Source organism: Poecilia reticulata, linkage group LG12, assembly GCF_000633615.1.
Source record: "Poecilia reticulata strain Guanapo linkage group LG12, Guppy_female_1.0+MT, whole genome shotgun sequence".
NCBI lineage: Eukaryota > Metazoa > Chordata > Actinopteri > Cyprinodontiformes > Poeciliidae > Poecilia > Poecilia reticulata.
The window spans coordinates 7,926,924-7,946,384 of NC_024342.1; the positions used below are offsets into that span (position 1 = coordinate 7,926,924).

At 37.5% G+C, this 19,461-nt stretch overlaps 1 protein-coding gene across 1 annotated transcript in view; it reads left to right on the plus strand.

Moving 5' to 3' along the window:
• Nucleotides 1-19,461, plus strand: part of lamc3 (laminin, gamma 3) — a 133,663-nt gene that overhangs the window by 44,328 nt on the left and 69,874 nt on the right. The window contains exons 5-9 of the mRNA XM_008423622.2: nt 9,596-9,784; nt 11,168-11,285; nt 16,581-16,679; nt 17,483-17,619; nt 17,934-18,053. Of these exons, the coding sequence (XP_008421844.1) occupies nt 9,596-9,784; nt 11,168-11,285; nt 16,581-16,679; nt 17,483-17,619; nt 17,934-18,053 (663 nt within the window). The remainder of the gene's footprint in view (nt 1-9,595; nt 9,785-11,167; nt 11,286-16,580; nt 16,680-17,482; nt 17,620-17,933; nt 18,054-19,461) is intronic.

The window sequence follows — 19,461 nt, forward strand, 5'->3', positions numbered from 1 at the left end:
AGAGAGGAAAAACACAAAAATTATTTAGTCTGAACAGTGTTCTCCACCTTTGGCATGAAGATCAAAATGTTTCCGTTTTCACTGATCCTATTATAACAGAATGAAGACATTCCTATTTATCAGTACGATATTTGCCAAGAAAGCTAAAACATCTTCCTCAAACAACTTCTTTAATGCTGCAAGTCGATCATGCTGCAGTAAATGCATTACCAATCCCAGTATTAGAAGATGTTAACCATCCATTGAAGAGAAATGTTTAAGCAAGTGAGGTGCAACATGTCAGCCACTTGTCAATATTTATTACACAGCCATAATAAATATCAAAAATTATTAAAAACATTAATGTGAAAATGATGGGAAAAACTTCCATTTGTTTCCTAATGGCCAAAAAAAACAATCCCTATCTGTTTTTATAAATGCCAACTGCTTGCGGGTCACAAAGGTGTCTCATTTACGTAGAATAATCTCGTGTGCAACATGACTCCTCAAATGCTCGTGCATCACCTTTAGGTTTCTTGACCAATCCGACATCTCATTCATCCGGCAAATTAAATGTAAAAATGAGAAATTATTGTGCCTGCAGGGATTCCCGCACCATTACAGTTCTGCAGTTGTGCCACGGAAATATTAATATATTGGACAGAAAAAATAATATTGTTGTTTGCATTAGTTCTCTAGCAAATAAAACGAGACGACAACTTTTTTTTTTTAATACTCTTTCCCATCATGCCATGCTCCCGATTGATGATGCAGAATAGAGGCTCTAATGAGTTGATAATTGATATTAGTCATTAGCTTACCACTAATGAGAAATGAAACATGCTGCCAGTGACTGCATTTAGCATTTAGTTCAGGGCTAAAGTGTAGAGAGTTTTTATTTTTTTTTATTTTTTTTATTATTTTTTTCATTAAGGTTTGCCAAAACCTGTCATTGAATTTTTATGTTTTATTCCGTTACTATATTTTGTTCTATCAAACAGCATGTGGACAAAAAAATAGCCTTTCTTTCTCACTCTTAGCCATATTTTTTTGTTTTAGCAAAGTCCAGAACCAACCTGCTTCATATTTACAGTATATTTGACTTTGATTGTGATGACATTGCATTTTTACAGCTACATTATACAGCGTTTTCACAGGTTATTATGAACTGTAAGAAGATATTGATGGATAAAACCACAGAAGTAGATTGTTTCTCTTGCCGCGCGTCCACACTAATCTGTTTGAAATAGATCCCCAAGCGGCGTTATCGAGGTAATGTCGACAGCTACATATGGATGATATGCAAAGAGAAAATAAAACTTGCTGAAGATATTCAGATGGAGTATGAACTGCTGATGTACAAGTCTCCAAAGGAACAATAGTGGCACTGGCTCACATTTTTTTTGTGAAGGCAGAGGAGTAGTTTCTCCCTCTCGCTGAGGAAATGGGGGTTTCCTAGAGAAAAGACATTTAATTAGATTACAACCACTCTCAGAAGGCTCATTTAGAAGCATGATAATGTGGATACAGATTGCCCTTTGGCCTGCCAAATTGCTGACCTTACATGTCACCATATGTTCCCGCTTTATGCTTCGTGTCACTTCTGTTTTATTTCTATATTTAGTCAAGGTTATAATTTAGCTTTATTAAAGTCAGGACTATAATTTTTCACAAACTAAACTGGTGCTTTTGCGGAAACGAAGGCTCTCCATAGACCACTTAATCAATGAGTGTCTACTCACACAACCGACTTCTAATGTCTGTTAACCCAAACTTTAGTCAGGCCTCTAAAACAGAGAGACGGATATCAATAAATTAAGATATATTTTTCGAAACATAGTCTTGCCGTGTCATTGCGCTACTATTACTTACTCAGCATCAGTTCTTTGTGTTTCCGCTCCTCTAAATTTTGATTATTCCCCAAAATACCAGACCACCAGTATGCTCCTGGAGCAGAGGTGAGCTTATGTGGAAAAGCTGCCAGTCAAGATATTTTGAACCAATATGAGGATGAAAACACATCACTACAATACTAATAAAGTATCATGTCAGTATCAGAATATTATAGGCAGAGTGTTCATTTTCTCACAGTTCATTTTATATCTATAGTCTCAGTTTAAATTGGTGAATCTGCAGCTTGAAGGTGTACTCACAGCTGATTTTTTTTTCTTTTGCTCAATTCCTAAACACCATTTCTGAGTCAGTTTTTTTTTTAACACTGTTGGTCTTTTAATTTAACCAGGTGTGTAAACAAATCTTGTGCTAAAAGTTGTGCTTAATTCAAGATACCCATCACAGCTGGTGCTCATCTAATGCTCACAGTACTGTGAAGTATTCACATTGACTAAAAAGCACTATTTTTGTTTTTCACATTTCTTCACATTTTTCATTTTCTGTTTTTTTTTTTCTCTTCCTCTTAACTGCACCATAGTCCAACTTGCAAATCTCAACAACTCATACTAGGTATTAGCTGGCAGCTAATGAAAACCCCATATACTTTATTCAGACTACTTTGGCATTTTTCCAGCAGCGCCCACACAGAGCTGCTCGACTCATTCATAAGGGTTTTCCTCCAGTAACTGCTACATGGTACCAGACCTCTTATTTACTGTTACATAGGACAAAAAAATGTTTTCATTTTATTTCAAATATTTTATGTTATGGCCTCATAAACCATATGGAAAAGGTTATGGACAGTCAAATTTGATTACTTTTACATTGTAATTAATAAACTTTTCTTTTAAAAAATATACAAGTTCCCAGCTGATTAGAGGTTCAGTCAATAACTGAAGTTCATGTTTACGCTGCAAAAAACAAGTTGCTTTATAAAGCATTATGGAAATATATTATATATATACATTATATTTTCTTAAAATACTTAAAATAACTTATGTGAATACATTAATTTCACATATGTTAAAGATAAATATTGGGCAACCATTCTGTTTCTCAAATAATCTTTCTTGCATACAAAACCTGCCGTACCTTTAGCAGCAGTTTCCGTATTTGCAGGGTTTTAATGTACGAATTACATTAAACTCCTTCCACTCCTTGTTTATAGTTTAAAAATAAAGCCCTTGCCAATTTACACATCTTCAAATGTGAGGAAACTTTTACTGTTTGTTGTAACATTTGCCACGCAGCATTTTGAGTTATGCAAATACCCGCATCCCACTTTGGTTGTGGTATTGAAAAATGCTGAATTTATGCCAATGCTGTTACAGCTTAAAGTTTTCCTGAGTTCATTTCTCTAAGTTTCAACTCTGATGTTTTAGCCAGAATTGTACTGTTGGAGGAGGTGGCGGCTTCATCGTGGGAAAAAAACAAAAATGTTGAAGCATAAACTGAATGCGCCTTCAAATGTGTGTGTGTGTGTGTGTGTGTAACATGTGGTCTGCAGGCTCATATTGAGGAAAGAACAGCATGCTGAAGAGCTGTGGGTGTGCAGAGTTGTAAATGTGGTCAAGATGGCCGAGCGAGTTAAAGAAAACTCCGTGGGGGGTCTTTGGGCTAAGAATGTTGGGGAAATGGCATGTAGTGGTTTGTTTCAACTCTGTGTACAGCTTGTAACCATCTTCATCCCACAGACAGGAAGGAGATTAGGAGTAAAGCCAACACAAAGTGCCACCATGTGCCTTTAGAGGAACTCAGTATTGATTTTTCAAGTCTCCTGAATCCTGCCGTAAGTTCCCCTAAAATATATCACCCATGTAATGTTTTGATGGTGTTTGTGGAGATGCACTGTGAAGCACATCCATCTAAATTCTCCACCAAAAAAAAAAGAAAGGTGCTCAGCTCAAATGCTGCACCACGCAATTAAAAAAATAATATATAATCATTTAAGGAACAAGAGAAAAATCTCCATCATCATTCATAATTTTTCCTTCTGTTTGGTCTGGTTGAGATTTTTCCAGAGAAATTCACTTCAATGGGAGAAAGTCCAGATTGAGCAGTGAAGGGAGATTAGAATCAAATTAGGAAAGCAATGACTCCGTAACTCCACTTTATTACAACGAATTTGAGGTAACACTTTATTTGAAGGAGTATTCATAAGACTGACATGACACTGTCATAAACATGACTTAACATCTGTCACGAAAGTTGTCATGAAGTGTCATTCGGTAAATAATGACACTTTTAATGCAAAGTTGCTCTAAAAGTTGCATTAAAAGTCCATTAAAAGTGCCAACTTTGCACGATTTTGTAAATTATGATAGTTTAATGCAAAGTTTGCATTTTTAATTGACTGTTTTCTCAATAGTAACTTGGTGTGGCAACATGAACGCTAAAATGAAACATGATACAGATAGCAATTTAGGCAGCGTAAACTCAGCAAGCGAAAAAAGTAGCAAAAACGAAGGCCAGATCACTTGAACTGTGAAAATCCCGCAAATGAGTATGAAAAAGAAGAGCATAATACAAAAAATTAGTCTAAAACAAATGTTTTATTTATCCTTTAGGAACAGCAGGAACACTCTTAGTGCCATATGTTATCTTCAGCTTTATGAACAGCTTTCCTTAACAGATTTTTCCCCTCTTGCATGGTTAAGGATACTTTTATAGGTCACAGCTGTCAACTTAATTACACATCATCCAGTGGACTAATAAAAAAGATTATTGACTTATTAAGAATACATTCATCTCTCTTATAGGAGGTTTTCCCAAATTACAAAGACTCATTATAGCACTTCTCTTCCTGTGAGTCATTAGTGACTCAGTAAGTCTGCAGTTCCTGGCCAGGTTAAATCTACAGAGTAGCTGTATGTCCCTTTGCTCTTTACTTATATGGCAAATATAAAAACAACTACAATTCACCAAAGTGAATTTTGTGGTAAAAAAAAAACTCATACAAAACTATATTCAATCAAACTATCCTGGTGTTCTGCCTCACTACCTGAAAGTAATTGAAAACAAATGTGTTTTTTAGCAGTGATTTAAATTGATCAGCTGTCTAAGTGACTGATTTTCAAAGCTAGGTCACTCACCTCTGAAAAGACGCCATCACCTGTTGATTTTAGTCTGGAGGTGTCAAAAAACAACTCAGCTGTGGAACTGAGAGTCCTTGCCAGATTTTAAGAGGGAAGCTGTGTGGTGTCGAGCCATTAAGACTTTTAGGAGTTAGCAGAATGTTGTTTTTTTTTTGTTTTGTTTTTTTTAAAAAGGATTATGAAGAAGCAGAATTATGGAAAAAAGAAACGTTTTAGGTTCATGCTGCTCTCACCTAATAGCGTGTGCATAGGTTTCACTGTCACTTTACATTTGATTTAACGGATTTTATAAAAAACGTGGGTTTACAAAGTCTTTGTTCTGTAGTAGCTACAGCTCTGGGGAAAAAAAAGAAGAAGAAGAGCCCACTGCACTGAACCCCACTGAAAACCTCCTGGTTATTCTACCAAATATTGATTTCTGAACTCTTCCTGAGTTGAAATATTAGTATTGTTGTTTCTAAATGAACATGAACTTGTTTTCTTTACATTATTTGAGGTCTGAGAGAATCTTTTTAGTTATTTTGACCCTTTCTCATTTTCTGCAAATATTAAGTTTTTGCTTGGAATTTCAGCAACTTGTTATTAGTAGTTCATAGAATAAAAGAACGATGTTCATTTTACTCAAACATATACGTATAAACATTAAAATCAGAGAAACTGATCATTTTAAGTGGTCTCTGACTTTCTTTCCAGAGCTGTATACCATAGATGGCTAATGCACAAAATATTAGCACCAAAAACTGCACAGCATGGTGCAGTCTGATTGAAAACTATTTAAGCAGTTTGTTAAATACCACTTTCAGCATATTGATGGTAACAAAGCAAAATTAGATGGCACCACATAAACAAAAACTAGACATTAAGAAATACTACTTAGAACTTTCTCACTACGCAATAATATTTATTCTGTCCATTTTGTTTATAAATGAGTAACATTTTCAAATGATCTCGGCCTACAAGTAGAGCACATTTTGGCCAAACCTAAATTAGCACAGATAACATAGTAACTAGCATGCTGCTATTATTTAATAACCTCAGAGTATGATAAGCTCACACAAGCCTTTCTTTAGCAGACGTCTTTAAATTTCTAAAAATGTCACTAAATGCCGCGTTCTCCAGTCTACACTAGCAGAAATGCGACAGTGGCTCAGGCTGCTGTTGACAGTGCCACCGCCTGGCTGTCAGCCTGCCTGACCTGCAGCGGCAGCAGCACCACTGGCTGGAATGATAAAGATAGAGTGGATGGGAGGTGACAAGTGGAGACAGCTGAATTTGTGCACTGGCGGCCCACCAGTGCCAATCAGAGCCTGACTCATGCAGCAACTTTCTGCGTTGGAGGAGGACAGTGTTTGTCAGATTTGGCTGCGCCATAACCAGTGGGACTCTAAACGTGATGGCAAGGGGAATCAATAATTGTCAGGAAAATGCATTCAGTGTTTGAAAATATACTTTTAGCTCAGGGTATCCAAAGGGATTTGGGCTATTCCATCTGCTGGAAGTCGTTGTTTTTTTTTTAAGAAAGATGCTTATTTCTTCATTTCTCCACCTTTTGAATTGATGCTACTTAAAATGAAAAAGTGAGGGAAAAGATGTAGTGAATCTCTCCCTTTAATATTTACTTTTAGGAGCTTTACTGTATTGTTAGTCTTCAATGTAATCCTTAATCTTATTGTGTACCATCATCATTTTAGCCTAATTGTATTTCATTTTCATGTGGATGATAATAATTTGTATGGACACAGTTTATCTACCCCTATACTTTTCATAAAAACAGTTTGTGCCGTAATTATACAATTTAAATCTTGGAAGATTTACAGCTTAAAGTTTTGTTCTGTAGTTGCATATCAAAATAGAACAGGGGTGGGAAACCTTTTAACTTGCAGATCACAGTGGGTTCTAAAATTTGACATTAGAGCCTGGAGCAAATGTGTTTGTGTGAACTATTACATGAATGACATGTCAAAGGTTTATAGTAGTTACTAATGCATGAACCTGCAAGGCCTATAGTACAAATTATTTGCCAAAAGTTATTTTTTCATAACACAGTAGGAACAATGTTGTTTTTTGCCAGTTCGTCGAAGGCTGAAGTTGTGTTTTCTTGTGGCAGTTCTCAGGATAGATCCGAAGTGTTGGTTCGTTAACTTGGATTTTTCATGGGCTTTGTTGACGTTTATGACGCTGCACGTCTGCTCACACACGTAGGTCGAGCCAAACAACACCGAAAAGTGACTTCGTTAAGCAAAGCGTAAAAGTCACTCAGTTTATGTGAGCTGAACTTCTTTAAAAATGGAGTCAGATTGAAGATCGATCAGTTCCAGGAGCATCTCAAGTGATGCTGTTTCAGGATCTTGTGACAGGGGACAGGACATCAGCACAAGTGACTTGTCATTTCTTTTTATACGTGTATTTTTATTTAATTTATGAGAAAAACAAAAACAGACTTATTTTAACAACAGTGATAATGTCCTTATGATTCACATTGGTTTCCTACAGAAACAAAACAAATTTAGCAGTGCCGGAGTCCCCTCGCTCGTATGAAAGTTGGCAAGTTTTACAACTGGATTAATGACATGATTAAGCTGCAATACACACTCAGAGATTCTTGATGAAAACACCATCCTGTTCAGGGATTTCCTCTTTCACGTTATGTCAGACTCCTGACATTTTTTCAAGTTAAACATGGTGATCCATCTGCAGTGACGCTGGCGAGTTTACTCCAGGGTAGCTTCATTCTCTCGGTGACAGCAGCCAACTAGCCTCATAAGTCCTCTCCTCGTGTTTGTCCTCTGAAGGACTCCGCGGTCGAAAACTCCTCCGCTGTATAAATCCGTTGGTAATCCCTCGGATAAAAATAAGGAGCTGAGTATCGCCGCTGTATATTGTGTCATTCAGTAAATTTTACAATGCGGATTTTTTCCTATTATTTTCTTTTCAGAACTGAGAGTGAAGAGAAGGACTCTACGTTTTTAGACTGGATTGAACTTAAGTTACTTTTTCAAACTTAAATGCTGTGAGATGAGAGCACATATTGCATTAGAAAGGCAACCATTTCAACTCTGCGTTATGGGCATGCGTCTGTATGGTTAGCCAGTCTGCTGTCGTTTGCTGGTTTTGATCCAAAACACTCTCGGGCTGCGGTAGTTGTCCTTTTCGTGCACCGTGAGCAGACATAATAGACCTGATTTATCACCATCTGCAGAGCGCAGACATTATTTTAAACAAGTGTGATACGGCAACGAGCTTCAGTGAACCGCAGCGTAAAATGTAAATTAAGCAGAGAAGCTCTTTTCAAATATGTTGCCCTTTGTTCAGTATTGTACTGTCTTTAGAGAGATGCCACTGCCATTTCCAATCAAAAACAAATTTATTTGGCAGAAAATACATTTATGTTTAAATCTGACAGGTCAAAGTAATAGAATTATGCCCTAGACTGCATCTGTCAAGGTGTATGTACTGAATTAAACTCTAATTTTAAACAACAAAAATCAGATCAGCAAAAATCCAAATGTACTTCCTAAATATTTAATGCAACAGAACAACAAAGAGAAGGTAATTGTAAAGTGTGAACAAAATGATACGTAGAATACACATTAAAATCTGACAAGTGTGATGTAATAGCCAAGTCAGTTCTTGGCTATTATGTTGGCTATCTATTCCAACATATAAAAAAATATATACATAAAAAAGGTTTTTGAAGGTTGTTATTCTGTCGCAATGTGAAGCTCTAAACCTTGTTCAATTATATATCTGGTCTTGGTCTTGAAGGGCTTTGATGACAAAACAATTATGTTTTGCTCTTTTTTTTGGTGACGCTAATAACCAAATGAGGTAAAACATTTAGTTCCTTCACATTTTCTTCTCAAACTAGGTGGTAGGTTGAAGTGGTAGGCATGCTGGTCTCTGGTTTTCAGTTGTGCCATCACTCTCTAAGTTTCCGGTGCTCTGTAAGACATTTAAAGCCCGGGATACTTGTAATGGCACTGTTTAAGTGCGGTGTACCCTCGAACACTCAACTTATTTTTATTGACTAAATATTTTTAAACAACATTTCCAGCTACTTAAAATAAATTTCATTAAGCCCAGCGCTGCGATGCTAGGTTTTATATAAACCGATTATGTAAGGTGAATACTGCTGAGACATCTCATTAAAAGGAAACAGTTATCGTATGGTTATTTTGAGCACAACAGAGAGCCGGATTCATAATAAAATGGGCAATTTCACCTAAGTCCCCCCTCAGGGTAACTGGTAAACTAAGGAGGGATTTGATACAAGGGCTACGAGGGCTTTGATGGTGCGTTATCAGCTGAGTAATTTGCTCTTGTATAAACATGAATTACTGTTATCTAAGTGCCCCCTGACAGCCGATTGGCTTCTCATTAGGCCCGTGTGAAATGAGATTAGCAACGAGCCTCTAAATTATGATCCAATCCCAGAACACATAATCCCTCACACATACTGTATTCCCTGTCTGTGTGCCTCTCCCCCTGCATCTATTTCTAATGGGTTTCTTTTATAACCTCCTTTTCTTCCTTTGCTCTCTTTCCCTGCTTTTCCTGATTCTCCTCACTTGACCTTGTGCCTTCTCTCTTTGCCTGTTTTTTTTTCTTCTTTTTTTCATCACTCACAGAGTGCAACTGCAGCGGGAGATCGGACGAGTGCGTGTTTGACATGGAGCAGTACAGGAGCACTGGCAGCGGGGGGCGCTGTGTGAGCTGCAGAGACAACACTAATGGTCCCCACTGCGAACGATGCAAGGAAAATCACTACAGGAAGGATCCGGAAGAGGCGTGCCTGCCCTGCAACTGCAATATCAATGGTAAGCCGCACATATGACACCTTAAATCTCAGTTACAACCCATCGCTGCCTGCTAATTTTGCCGCCCTCGTGAGTCATGAAAAATAAAGACTAGCTACTGGACTCAGTGCTATAATATAAGTAATACCACAGTTTTTAGTAGCCTGAAACTTGACCTTAAGATTCTTTCTGCCTTGGAGTCTTGCTCAGTATGACAGTGTAGACATAATCCTAAGTAGTTTTAGCCAAGACTACTGTTAGAAATGCCCCCCCCCTCCCAAAAAAAAAAATGGGGGCAGCTCAAAGAAGGAAACAGTGGTGAATGCCAAACAAACAACTTGCAAATTGTTGAATATTTAAAAGCATGTTGAGTAAAATTCAACACAATTAATTGTGCTGTTAGTTTCTGTCCCAACTCTTTTCTAAAACTGGAGAATAATATTAGGGGGTAACATAGATTATTTGGGGAGAATACCTGAGTTAGTTATTTTAAGGGGTGCTAAAGCGTTGTTTTCTACAGAGAGTATTTTATGAACCAATTCAGAGTAATTTTACTAAATTGTGTAGAATACACTCATCTTTATAAAAGTTCATAATCTACAGAACCGAATGATTTAGTGAAGTCAGCAAATAAAATTGCACAGTGGTATTACTGTTTACAAGAGTTATGGCTGGAAGTTTTAAAATATTAATAACACCACATTCCCTGCTTAATCCCAAAGATGTTACAGCTGTCAAACTTTACTAGACAGCGGAAGTTCTTTATCCTTATAGTTTAAGAAATATTGCTCATCTAATCCCTTGAACATCTCATCAGATTTATAATGACTTGATCATTAAAAGAATGACTTCAATCAGATGTGCAGGTGTGATTTGATCCAGCCGAGTCACTGGACATCATCAGGGAAGTGCTTCACTGCTCATTAAGCCATGGGGAACTTTTGGTTCAGCCACCATCATCTGGTCACAGACGAAAATGAGTGAGAATATCCACCATCTTTATCCGGCATACAAATAGTGTAAGGTGATTGCACCGAGCTGTTGGAGTCCATTATATTGATCAAAGGTTATAACAGACTCCATCAGGCTCCCTTTACTCTCCTCTTTCTGCCCCAGCTGGTCTCTTTTGTCCATTAGCTGAAGTCGCACAATATCTGTGCAGTGGATGGATTACATCCTGCTCTTCTATGATTATGTTTGAAGTTTGTCAAAGGAAAGTCGATAACAAGATATCCCGTTAACCCCATTGTGAAAAGGTATTATTGACGTATTGATTCGTCTAATGTGATTTTCAATAATCTTTATTGGGGTGATTTTTCTTTTCAAAGTGCCTTCCGCTGTTTCTTGTTTACGAGGCTTTGCCTTCTTTTATGCTCCTGTATGATCTGTCTGTTTCCCTTGCAGGCTCATTAAGTTTGCAGTGTGATGGAGAAGGAAGGTGTCGGTGTCGAGTTGGCGTGACAGGAGAGAAGTGCGACACGTGTCTGGCTGGCTTCCACTCACTGGGTCCAGGCGGCTGCAGGTGAACAATGCGCTCCGTCACGAATGCTAATGTTCATGAAAGCTAGTTTGATCCCACAGATTATATAAGTTATGAAAAGAGGATTAAGACATTCTGATGAGCCAAGTGATTTACAAGACAAGTTGTGAACAATAAATATAGATATGAAATGCACAGACGGTGCTGTGCAACTTTCTGATTGTAGGAAGTGTGGCTGAAGTTGAAATTGGAGTCAGGAAGTTGTGTTTACTTGGACCACAAACAGGTGCCAAGTGGTTTCCTGCTGTGTGTAAAAAAAATTTAATCCACAAGTGCATCACACATGTAAAGAGTTCAAATTTCACCTATTTACATTCATTTACAGTGTAGATTTGCATTAATTACTTACTTAGCCAAAGACTAAGGTATGGTTCTGTTATGATCATTGTTTGACGCAGATGTGTTTCATGTGGTAGTTAACTGTGAAGCTTCTCTGTTGCACTCATAAATTTTAGAAGATGTTCTTAGGGGAGAGAAAAATTTCATGCAGTTTCTCAACATAACTCCAGGGCTTATTGGGTATGCTACCGGGGATCGCGGCAGACAAAATATGTGACTGACGTCATAAGTTGTGTAAGATTTCTTCTTTGAAACAGGGTGGACACTTTAGTAGCTGCTAAACTGTGTAATTTTGTGAAGATTACTTACCATTCACATTCTGTGTCCTGTCACCGAAGCCCTGCAGTTCGGGACAGAGTTCTGAGATCTCAGGGAGTTGGAGTCATCCGCTTTAGTCAGCGCTAACCAATCGGAACACGTCTTACACTGCTCGTCCTTAAGCCCCGCCCAGAATGTTCATGTAAGCTTCGCCGAAGCAAATAAAATTGAGTTCAACCAAAAAACAGGAGCATCAAAAAAACTTAGAATGTGAACCAAAAACTTAGGCCGTCAACCAAAAAAATTCTGATATGCAAAAATAAAAGTTTCAAACAAAAATTTGTGATTTCAATAAAAAAAAAAAAATTTAAAGCAAAATTTTCTTGTTTAAAAAAAAACAAAAAAACAATTTGATTAAAATATTATTTTGTTTGAAACAATTTTTTTTTTTTGAAAATCCAAAAGTTTTGATCACAACTCTGTTTTTGTCAGACTTATTTATTTATTTTTGATTGAATGCTACTTTTTTTGTTTGACGTGATATTTTTTTTTTGGGTTGAATAATTGCGAAACAAATCTAACTCCATAAATTGAAGGAAAGACTATTTAAGCACCATGTGGGGGACACTGACTATAACAAACCATGGGTTGAAATCCTTTCATCGTCTTTTGATACACTTAATTAAAACAGTAGTGTAAACATGCTTGGTTATAGAAACAAACTCTTCATTCAATTATCAATACTAAATTGATATTTTTTTTCTCTATTGTTTTAAAAAATGCCAATGTATACACAGTGTTAGTGATTATACCGATGCTGAAACAGCAGCTCTTGTGAACACTGACATTCTCAACATTCATCACCCTGAATAGGGTGAGGATGTGACACATGACAAACGGTGCAAGGCTGAAGATTCTTCAGCAAACTTTTAATTTGCTGAACGTTTAATTACAGGAGCCTATTGACTTGTTTCTCATCTGTTTTTTTGTGTTTCACATAAATTCAGAATTTCACCAAAACGTGTTAAAGCGATAGTGAGTTCCCAGTTTAATAAACTATCCATTGTCATGACCTTAGATTGACGGATATCTTCGGACATTCTCAGTGTCGCTTCGGTAAAACTATATACAAGCACTGCATTCTCTGACATATCGCATGTTGTTTCTCTGTGTTTGAACTCGCCTCTGTTATTGATAATTCCAGCATGCCACAAGAATGAGCTCAGATGGTTTCAATTGATTTCAAGACAGGCAGAGTTGCTTTCATTCCTGAGGTATGAGCCACATTTAGACCTCAGACTCTGTACATTAAAAGCCAATTTTAGAGTTTCCCTGCACACCTTTCTTGCATCTTGAAGATGCATTGACCCGCTGTATGCGTTTTTCATGATAAAAGGGGCATTTCAACTTTGTCTGACCTTGAAGAGCTCATACTAAATAACCGTGCGCGCGAACCTGCATGCTAATGTACAGGATGGTGCACATGTGTGCCAGAGGAGTATTTTTGCCGTATTTAAATTCCTGAGAAGTCTATCCTTGCATACACTGTAGCTGCCTGATGAATACTAAGTTATTATAGTGTTGAATTGCATATCAATGATTGCTTAAATCGACTATTATTTATGCCACCTTACTCTGTATATTGTGATAACAGACGGTAAACTAGGGCTTCAAAAGCAGGTTTCCCAAAGTTGCTGTAATAATACTACGTAAGATAAAATAAAACATTTGTTTCACAATATTGCATTTACGGTTGGCAGTAAATGCATTATAAATTCAAGCAAAGTGAGCAGATTTTTTTTTATTTGGTTTTAATCATGAGCTCAGCAAAATACTGGATTACAGCTTTGAATTTATGACCTTCTTTAAAACCTGGTAGTGTGTCGGCCTTGTTCATTCTTGTTTTTTTTTTTTTTTGTTTTTTTAATGCAATAACAAAACTTACACAACCAAACGAGAATTGGTATAAAAAAACATTTTTTTTTTTATCTATATATCGTATATTTTAAAAAAAACCCATATTCTTTCAATTATGTTACCCACTTTCTGATGAATTTTATTCTCCGACTTTGAATTGTTTCCACAAATTTGTCATAGATAAGAGAGAGTGTTCATTAGAGCAGAGACGGTCCGTCAGAATACTGTCCATAAGCTTATGGCAGCATGCGTTCACGCACACACACTGCGTACCGTCATTCATGCAGCAAACTTTGGCTGTTTAGCTGAGGTGTGAATTACCCAGTCCACTAGAGCAGAAACAAGTATAGGCAGCTTGCCTTGGGATAATTGAATTATTTATAATGGCACCTCATTGAAATAGATTCTATGTTACAGTCTCATACACAAGGAATCAATCAATGAACACAATCAAACACATTTGGACAAAATTCAAGCGACTGTCGACTCGCACGCTTTCTCTCCTGAGTTTTATCAGTTACTCGAGAGAGTCTTTATGTCTCATTCAACAGCTTGTCTCTTCCATCTTGTTTGTTGTGTAAAGAAATCTCGTACGTGATTCGTCAGAATGCGTCTTTGTAACCGTGACGCATCCGGATAAAATTTCCAACATAAATATCTGCATCAATGTTGTTGAACCTTCTGAAGGAGAAATCTCAGTCTTTTAAATGAGCATAGACGATAATAATTATTTTTGCATATTAATGTTCTTTTATTCTAACTAAATATCCCCAAATGTACTGTATGTAGAGACTACACATGCTTACTACTCCAGTATATTCTATTAAAGGGGAAGTATCATGCAAAATTGACATTTTCTGATATTTACATCTTGTTATAATGTTATTCTTTCATCAAACGCATACTTGGAGTATTGCTTTGATTTTTTTTTATGCATGTTTGAAAAATCCTTTAATCCCCCATGGCAACCATTCAGCTGTGCAAAACGCCTGGGTGGACCTAGCGGCGCCTTGAAGGTGCAGCTCCTACTAGAAGCTTCAGTTTCCATGCATCCGAGCTTCCATGTCACAGAGCAGCACTCCCCTGCAACTCCACCAACTCAGCTCCTTCAGACTAGCCAGCATAATTAGCAAACACCTGATTGAACTGTGCATCTGCTCAGCTCATTATAGGAGCAATTTCTCAGTGTAACGCTGATAAGTCGTTGTTAAAGGGTTAATGGATGACTTCCTGAAGGCGGAGTTTCAGAAAGAGAGTGCTTTTAAAGAGACGGAGGCCTAATTTCAAGTAAACTTTCTTTTAAGTCATATTTGATGTGTATATAGCATTTTTTTAACAACTGAAGTTAACATAGTTACTTTATTATGCTATAAAATAGCACTATGTGCTATGTCCCTTTAAATGTAATTCCTTTCAATTTATTTATGTAGCACCAATTCACAATAAATGTTATCAAAAGGCGCTTTACATTTCAAACTGGTCCATCTTCTATTTGATTACAGTGCTGAGAAAAAATACTTCCTCTCTTACATTCTCTTCTTTCTTGTTATCACCCTTGAATCTTTCAGGATGAAGGGTTTTTGATTGTGAACGGTCCAATTAAGTTTATGCCACAGCCATCCTGCAGTCAGATTTTAGTCAGTCCTGCTTTCACACATAGGCTTGTTGGTCTGCTTTGGATCACTGTTCTGCCAAATAACCAAGTGTGCTTGCACTTAAAGTCACAAACTGATGGCCAGATGTTCTCCTTCCCGGGAACATCACTCCATCAATCACGGCAAGTCATCCAGGTCATGAAGCAACAAATCAAACCCCAGTCCATCTGACCACCACTCTGTTAGACCATTGGTGTGATGTTGTCTTACCAAAATGCTGCACTAGGGGGTCATTGGTGACAGCACATCGTAGACAGGTTGCCAGGTTCATCACAGGGTAAACAACCATGCACAGGTACACTCGCTTCCAAGGGCAATTTAGGAAGACAAGTTAACCTAACGTGGATGTTTTTGGACTGTAGGCAAATGCTGGATTGAGTACCTAGAGTGCTGCTTGGGGAGAGCCTGCAAACAACATGCATGGGGTTCAACAAAATGCTTCTTGGGGTGGGGGGAATAAAATAAAATCTCTACATTCTTTTTGGTCTGCAGTAATTTTTGCCATGAACTCCACCGAGGCATATTTTACCTGGTCTGTTTCTTCTTTTAGAAACTTAAACACTGATCTCTTGAATCGGTGCAGGAAAAAGTCTTGGCTGAAACAAATATAAAATACTCAACCAGGAGTTCTTTCTGGTTTACAGAACATATAATATATAGTTAATGGCTGGAAAAGGCGGCCATCATTAGTTTTATCTCTTAACAAGACACGGTTAAATACAGGGAGTCCATTTCATTAGAAACGGAGCGCCCTACGTTAACGACAGCAGTAGCTCTGTGAATGACTTCATGTGTTGAACAGACACATCTAAACACAGAGGCTTTAATCCAGGGGTTTCTATCTATGTAAAAGATATAGAAACGTCAATGGCAGCAATAACCCCGACGTCAACTCCCTTTTGAAATGAGACGCTGGTAAACACTATTTTCTCCATATGATGACGGTGAAAGTTAATCACTAAAAGGTAATGCCGTTTTTTTTTGTTTTTTTTTTATCTTTCAGATTTAAAAAAAACCCTGAAAGATTCTTTGAAATATGTGTTCTCCTATGTAAATATGTATTCATAAGCAGATTAAAAATATTCCGTTTGACATCACTTGTCTGTAGGCCGTGTGAGTGCGAGCCCAGCGGGAGTTTGGATTATTGCTCCCCCCTGGATGGGCATTGCTACTGTAAGCCAAACGTGGAGGGGCAGAGCTGCAATAGGTGGGTGAGAAGTTTGTTGCTTATGTCACCTATGTGCGTATGTACCTTGTGGTTGCTAGGGTAACTATTTAATTCCCTCATAATAAGAACAACTCATGATTTTTTATTTTTTATTTTTTTTGCTTTCAACTGTAAAAAAAACATTTTTTATAATAATGGGAAGTAATGTTCCCCAACATGAATTGCACCGATTATCCTCAGAAGGTAGGTCGCCATTTAAACAGATGCAGCAAAATGGAAAAAAACAAAAAACAAAAAAAAAGTAAAGAAAGAGAAGGCAAAAGTTGAACCCATTTTGTTTGCTGTTGCCTATTTCCCCGACTACCACAGTGTACTCAACCGTTTCCCTCTTTTATATTTTCCTCCAGGACACACGATCAAACTGATACACTCATTGTTTCACTGGAAAAACTCACGGCTCCACGGCTCCCACTCCTGGACCACTGAATCATACCTTGGTCCCTGTTTGACTTTTTTGTTTTTTTCTTTCCACTGAATTTCACAGCTCATTGAACAAGTTCCTCTCCTGTGTAATGTGACTAGTGCAAGGGGTGATTTTTAGCAGTGTTCCTGTCCCACCCATATGCCAGTAGCTGTGTATAGGTCAGAGCTCGCGGACTTCGCGGCTGAACTCACTTATTCCTTTTCCTTCTCGGCCCTGCAGTGCGCATCAGCCGACGTCTCTGCGGCTGAACCTTAAGAGGCAGTGAGAATGTGGGATGCATTAAACTGCTCGAAAGCAGATGGTGGGTTATCTTGGGTTTTATTTTGACTATGGTTGCATGTGTGTATGAAACCTACAGATGCAAGCCAGGATTTTTCAACATGCAAAGAGAGCACCCAGCAGGCTGCCAGCCATGTTTCTGCTTTGGTCATTCATTCGCCTGCTACTCGTCCAATCACTACAGAGCCACTGACATCACCTCAGGCTTCATTGAAGGTATGTCAAGCTAATCAACCTGCACACACAGATGAATTATTTCTGCATACATCCAGCTTGATACATACATTTCTATTGTGGTATACTATTTGCTACAAATGAATGTTTAATTCAGCTGGCTAGTTGCTTGAACGTCTTGATGTTTTGGTGTGTAAGTGACTCATATAAAAACGATGAACCAATATAATATCCAAAACTTTAATTTCAAGTTATCCATACAGAAACATTACCTTTCCAGCTGTAATTGTTAATGATGTCGCCATCGCTGAAACGGAGGATAATATTTTGAATTTCAAAACTCCCTCTGGTCACAGATCAGGACGGCTGGTGGGGAGAGTTCTCCGGAGGCCTGAAGTACCCCCTGCTGTGGAAGGAAGGGGAAGTCTACCTGCTGCCTCTTAATGAGGAAGACACTGGTTTCTACAGAGCCCCCGGTGAGTCAGAAAGCAAAACACCAAAACATATCAACAAATCCATAAAATTGGATTGATATTTTTAAGCTCAGTGGATGAATGTAATTTAGTGTAATGAAAAAAAAATGCTTTCTTAAAAATGTGGAACTTGAATTGATTTTTGCTGCGGTGTGGTGGCAAGGAGTTTGGTGAATCTGGGTTTTTGCAGTTTTTCCTGTGTCATCGATTCCTGAAGTTGCAAGAAATGTAGAGGTCTTAAAATGACTTTATGTGGATTTTTGTTATTTGAATACTTTGTCAACTCAGCATGTTGTCATTGTAGCAGTGAGACTGAGCATAGGCCGGTTTCCAGAACAAAACATAGCGGTTTAATGTTGGTTTCAGTTTTTGACTTACACTTTCCAAAATTTTGACTTATTTTCATGAAGTGCAAGACAGTACTGGAGAGAAAGGAGTTTCCTCTAGTATGTATGGAGAATATAGAGCTGCCACTTCTCCACTAGTTGCTGCAAGCAGCCAGTCACCAGGCCACTTAGACTTTTTTTTATCTTCTTAAATGAAAGACAAATTAAACTACTTAGAAAACATTCCAATAGTGAAAAGCAGTCATTTTGTAAAAGCTAAATCACTTCTGTCTCAGTAATATGATTTAAAACCGCAGGTTAAGCTTTCAAAGAGAGATTTTTTTAATTGAATTGAAGGCGCTATCAGTAATAGCTCGCTTTATCCCAACTATTGTAGACTGCTGTCATTTCACAATGGATATGTAGAAAAGTAAATAAGAGCATAGAGGCTAACAACTACTTATAATAATATGATACTTTAACTAAGGTTGCTGGATGTATCAATACACCTTGTCTGCTCAATCACCTCCAAAAACTGGAGAAAAAAACAGGAAAAAATAAAATAAAATAATTGTGATCTGCACAAATGACAGTTTTCCAGATAAGTTTTTTTTTCCCCTGTTGGAAACTTCACTAAAAAGTTACTTATCTTATTTTTTCATCCTAAGATTTTCACTCAAACCTTGAGGGGACAGACTTTTTTTTTTAGGCCAGACTCCAGACTCTGGAATAATCTGCCTCTAAATATTAGATGTGCACAAACACTGGAACATTTTAAATCTCCACTGAAGACATATTTTAACGCTTTGTTCTACATTCATTTTAAGCAATTTTACTATTCTGTATGATGCACTAAATATGCTTTAAATTATTTTAGTGAATGTTGTTGAAAGATACGATATATACGTTTAAAACAACCCTCCAGCTGGTAGATGTAATAGTTTGTAATGTCTTTTGCTCATCCTTGTTGTTCCTCCCTGTACTCCTGCATTTTGGCTGCAGTTCATATGATGGTTATTCTGATATCATTACTTCCAAAAATAAAAAATAAAAATCTCTCAGAGCCATTAGAAGATAAGAGAATA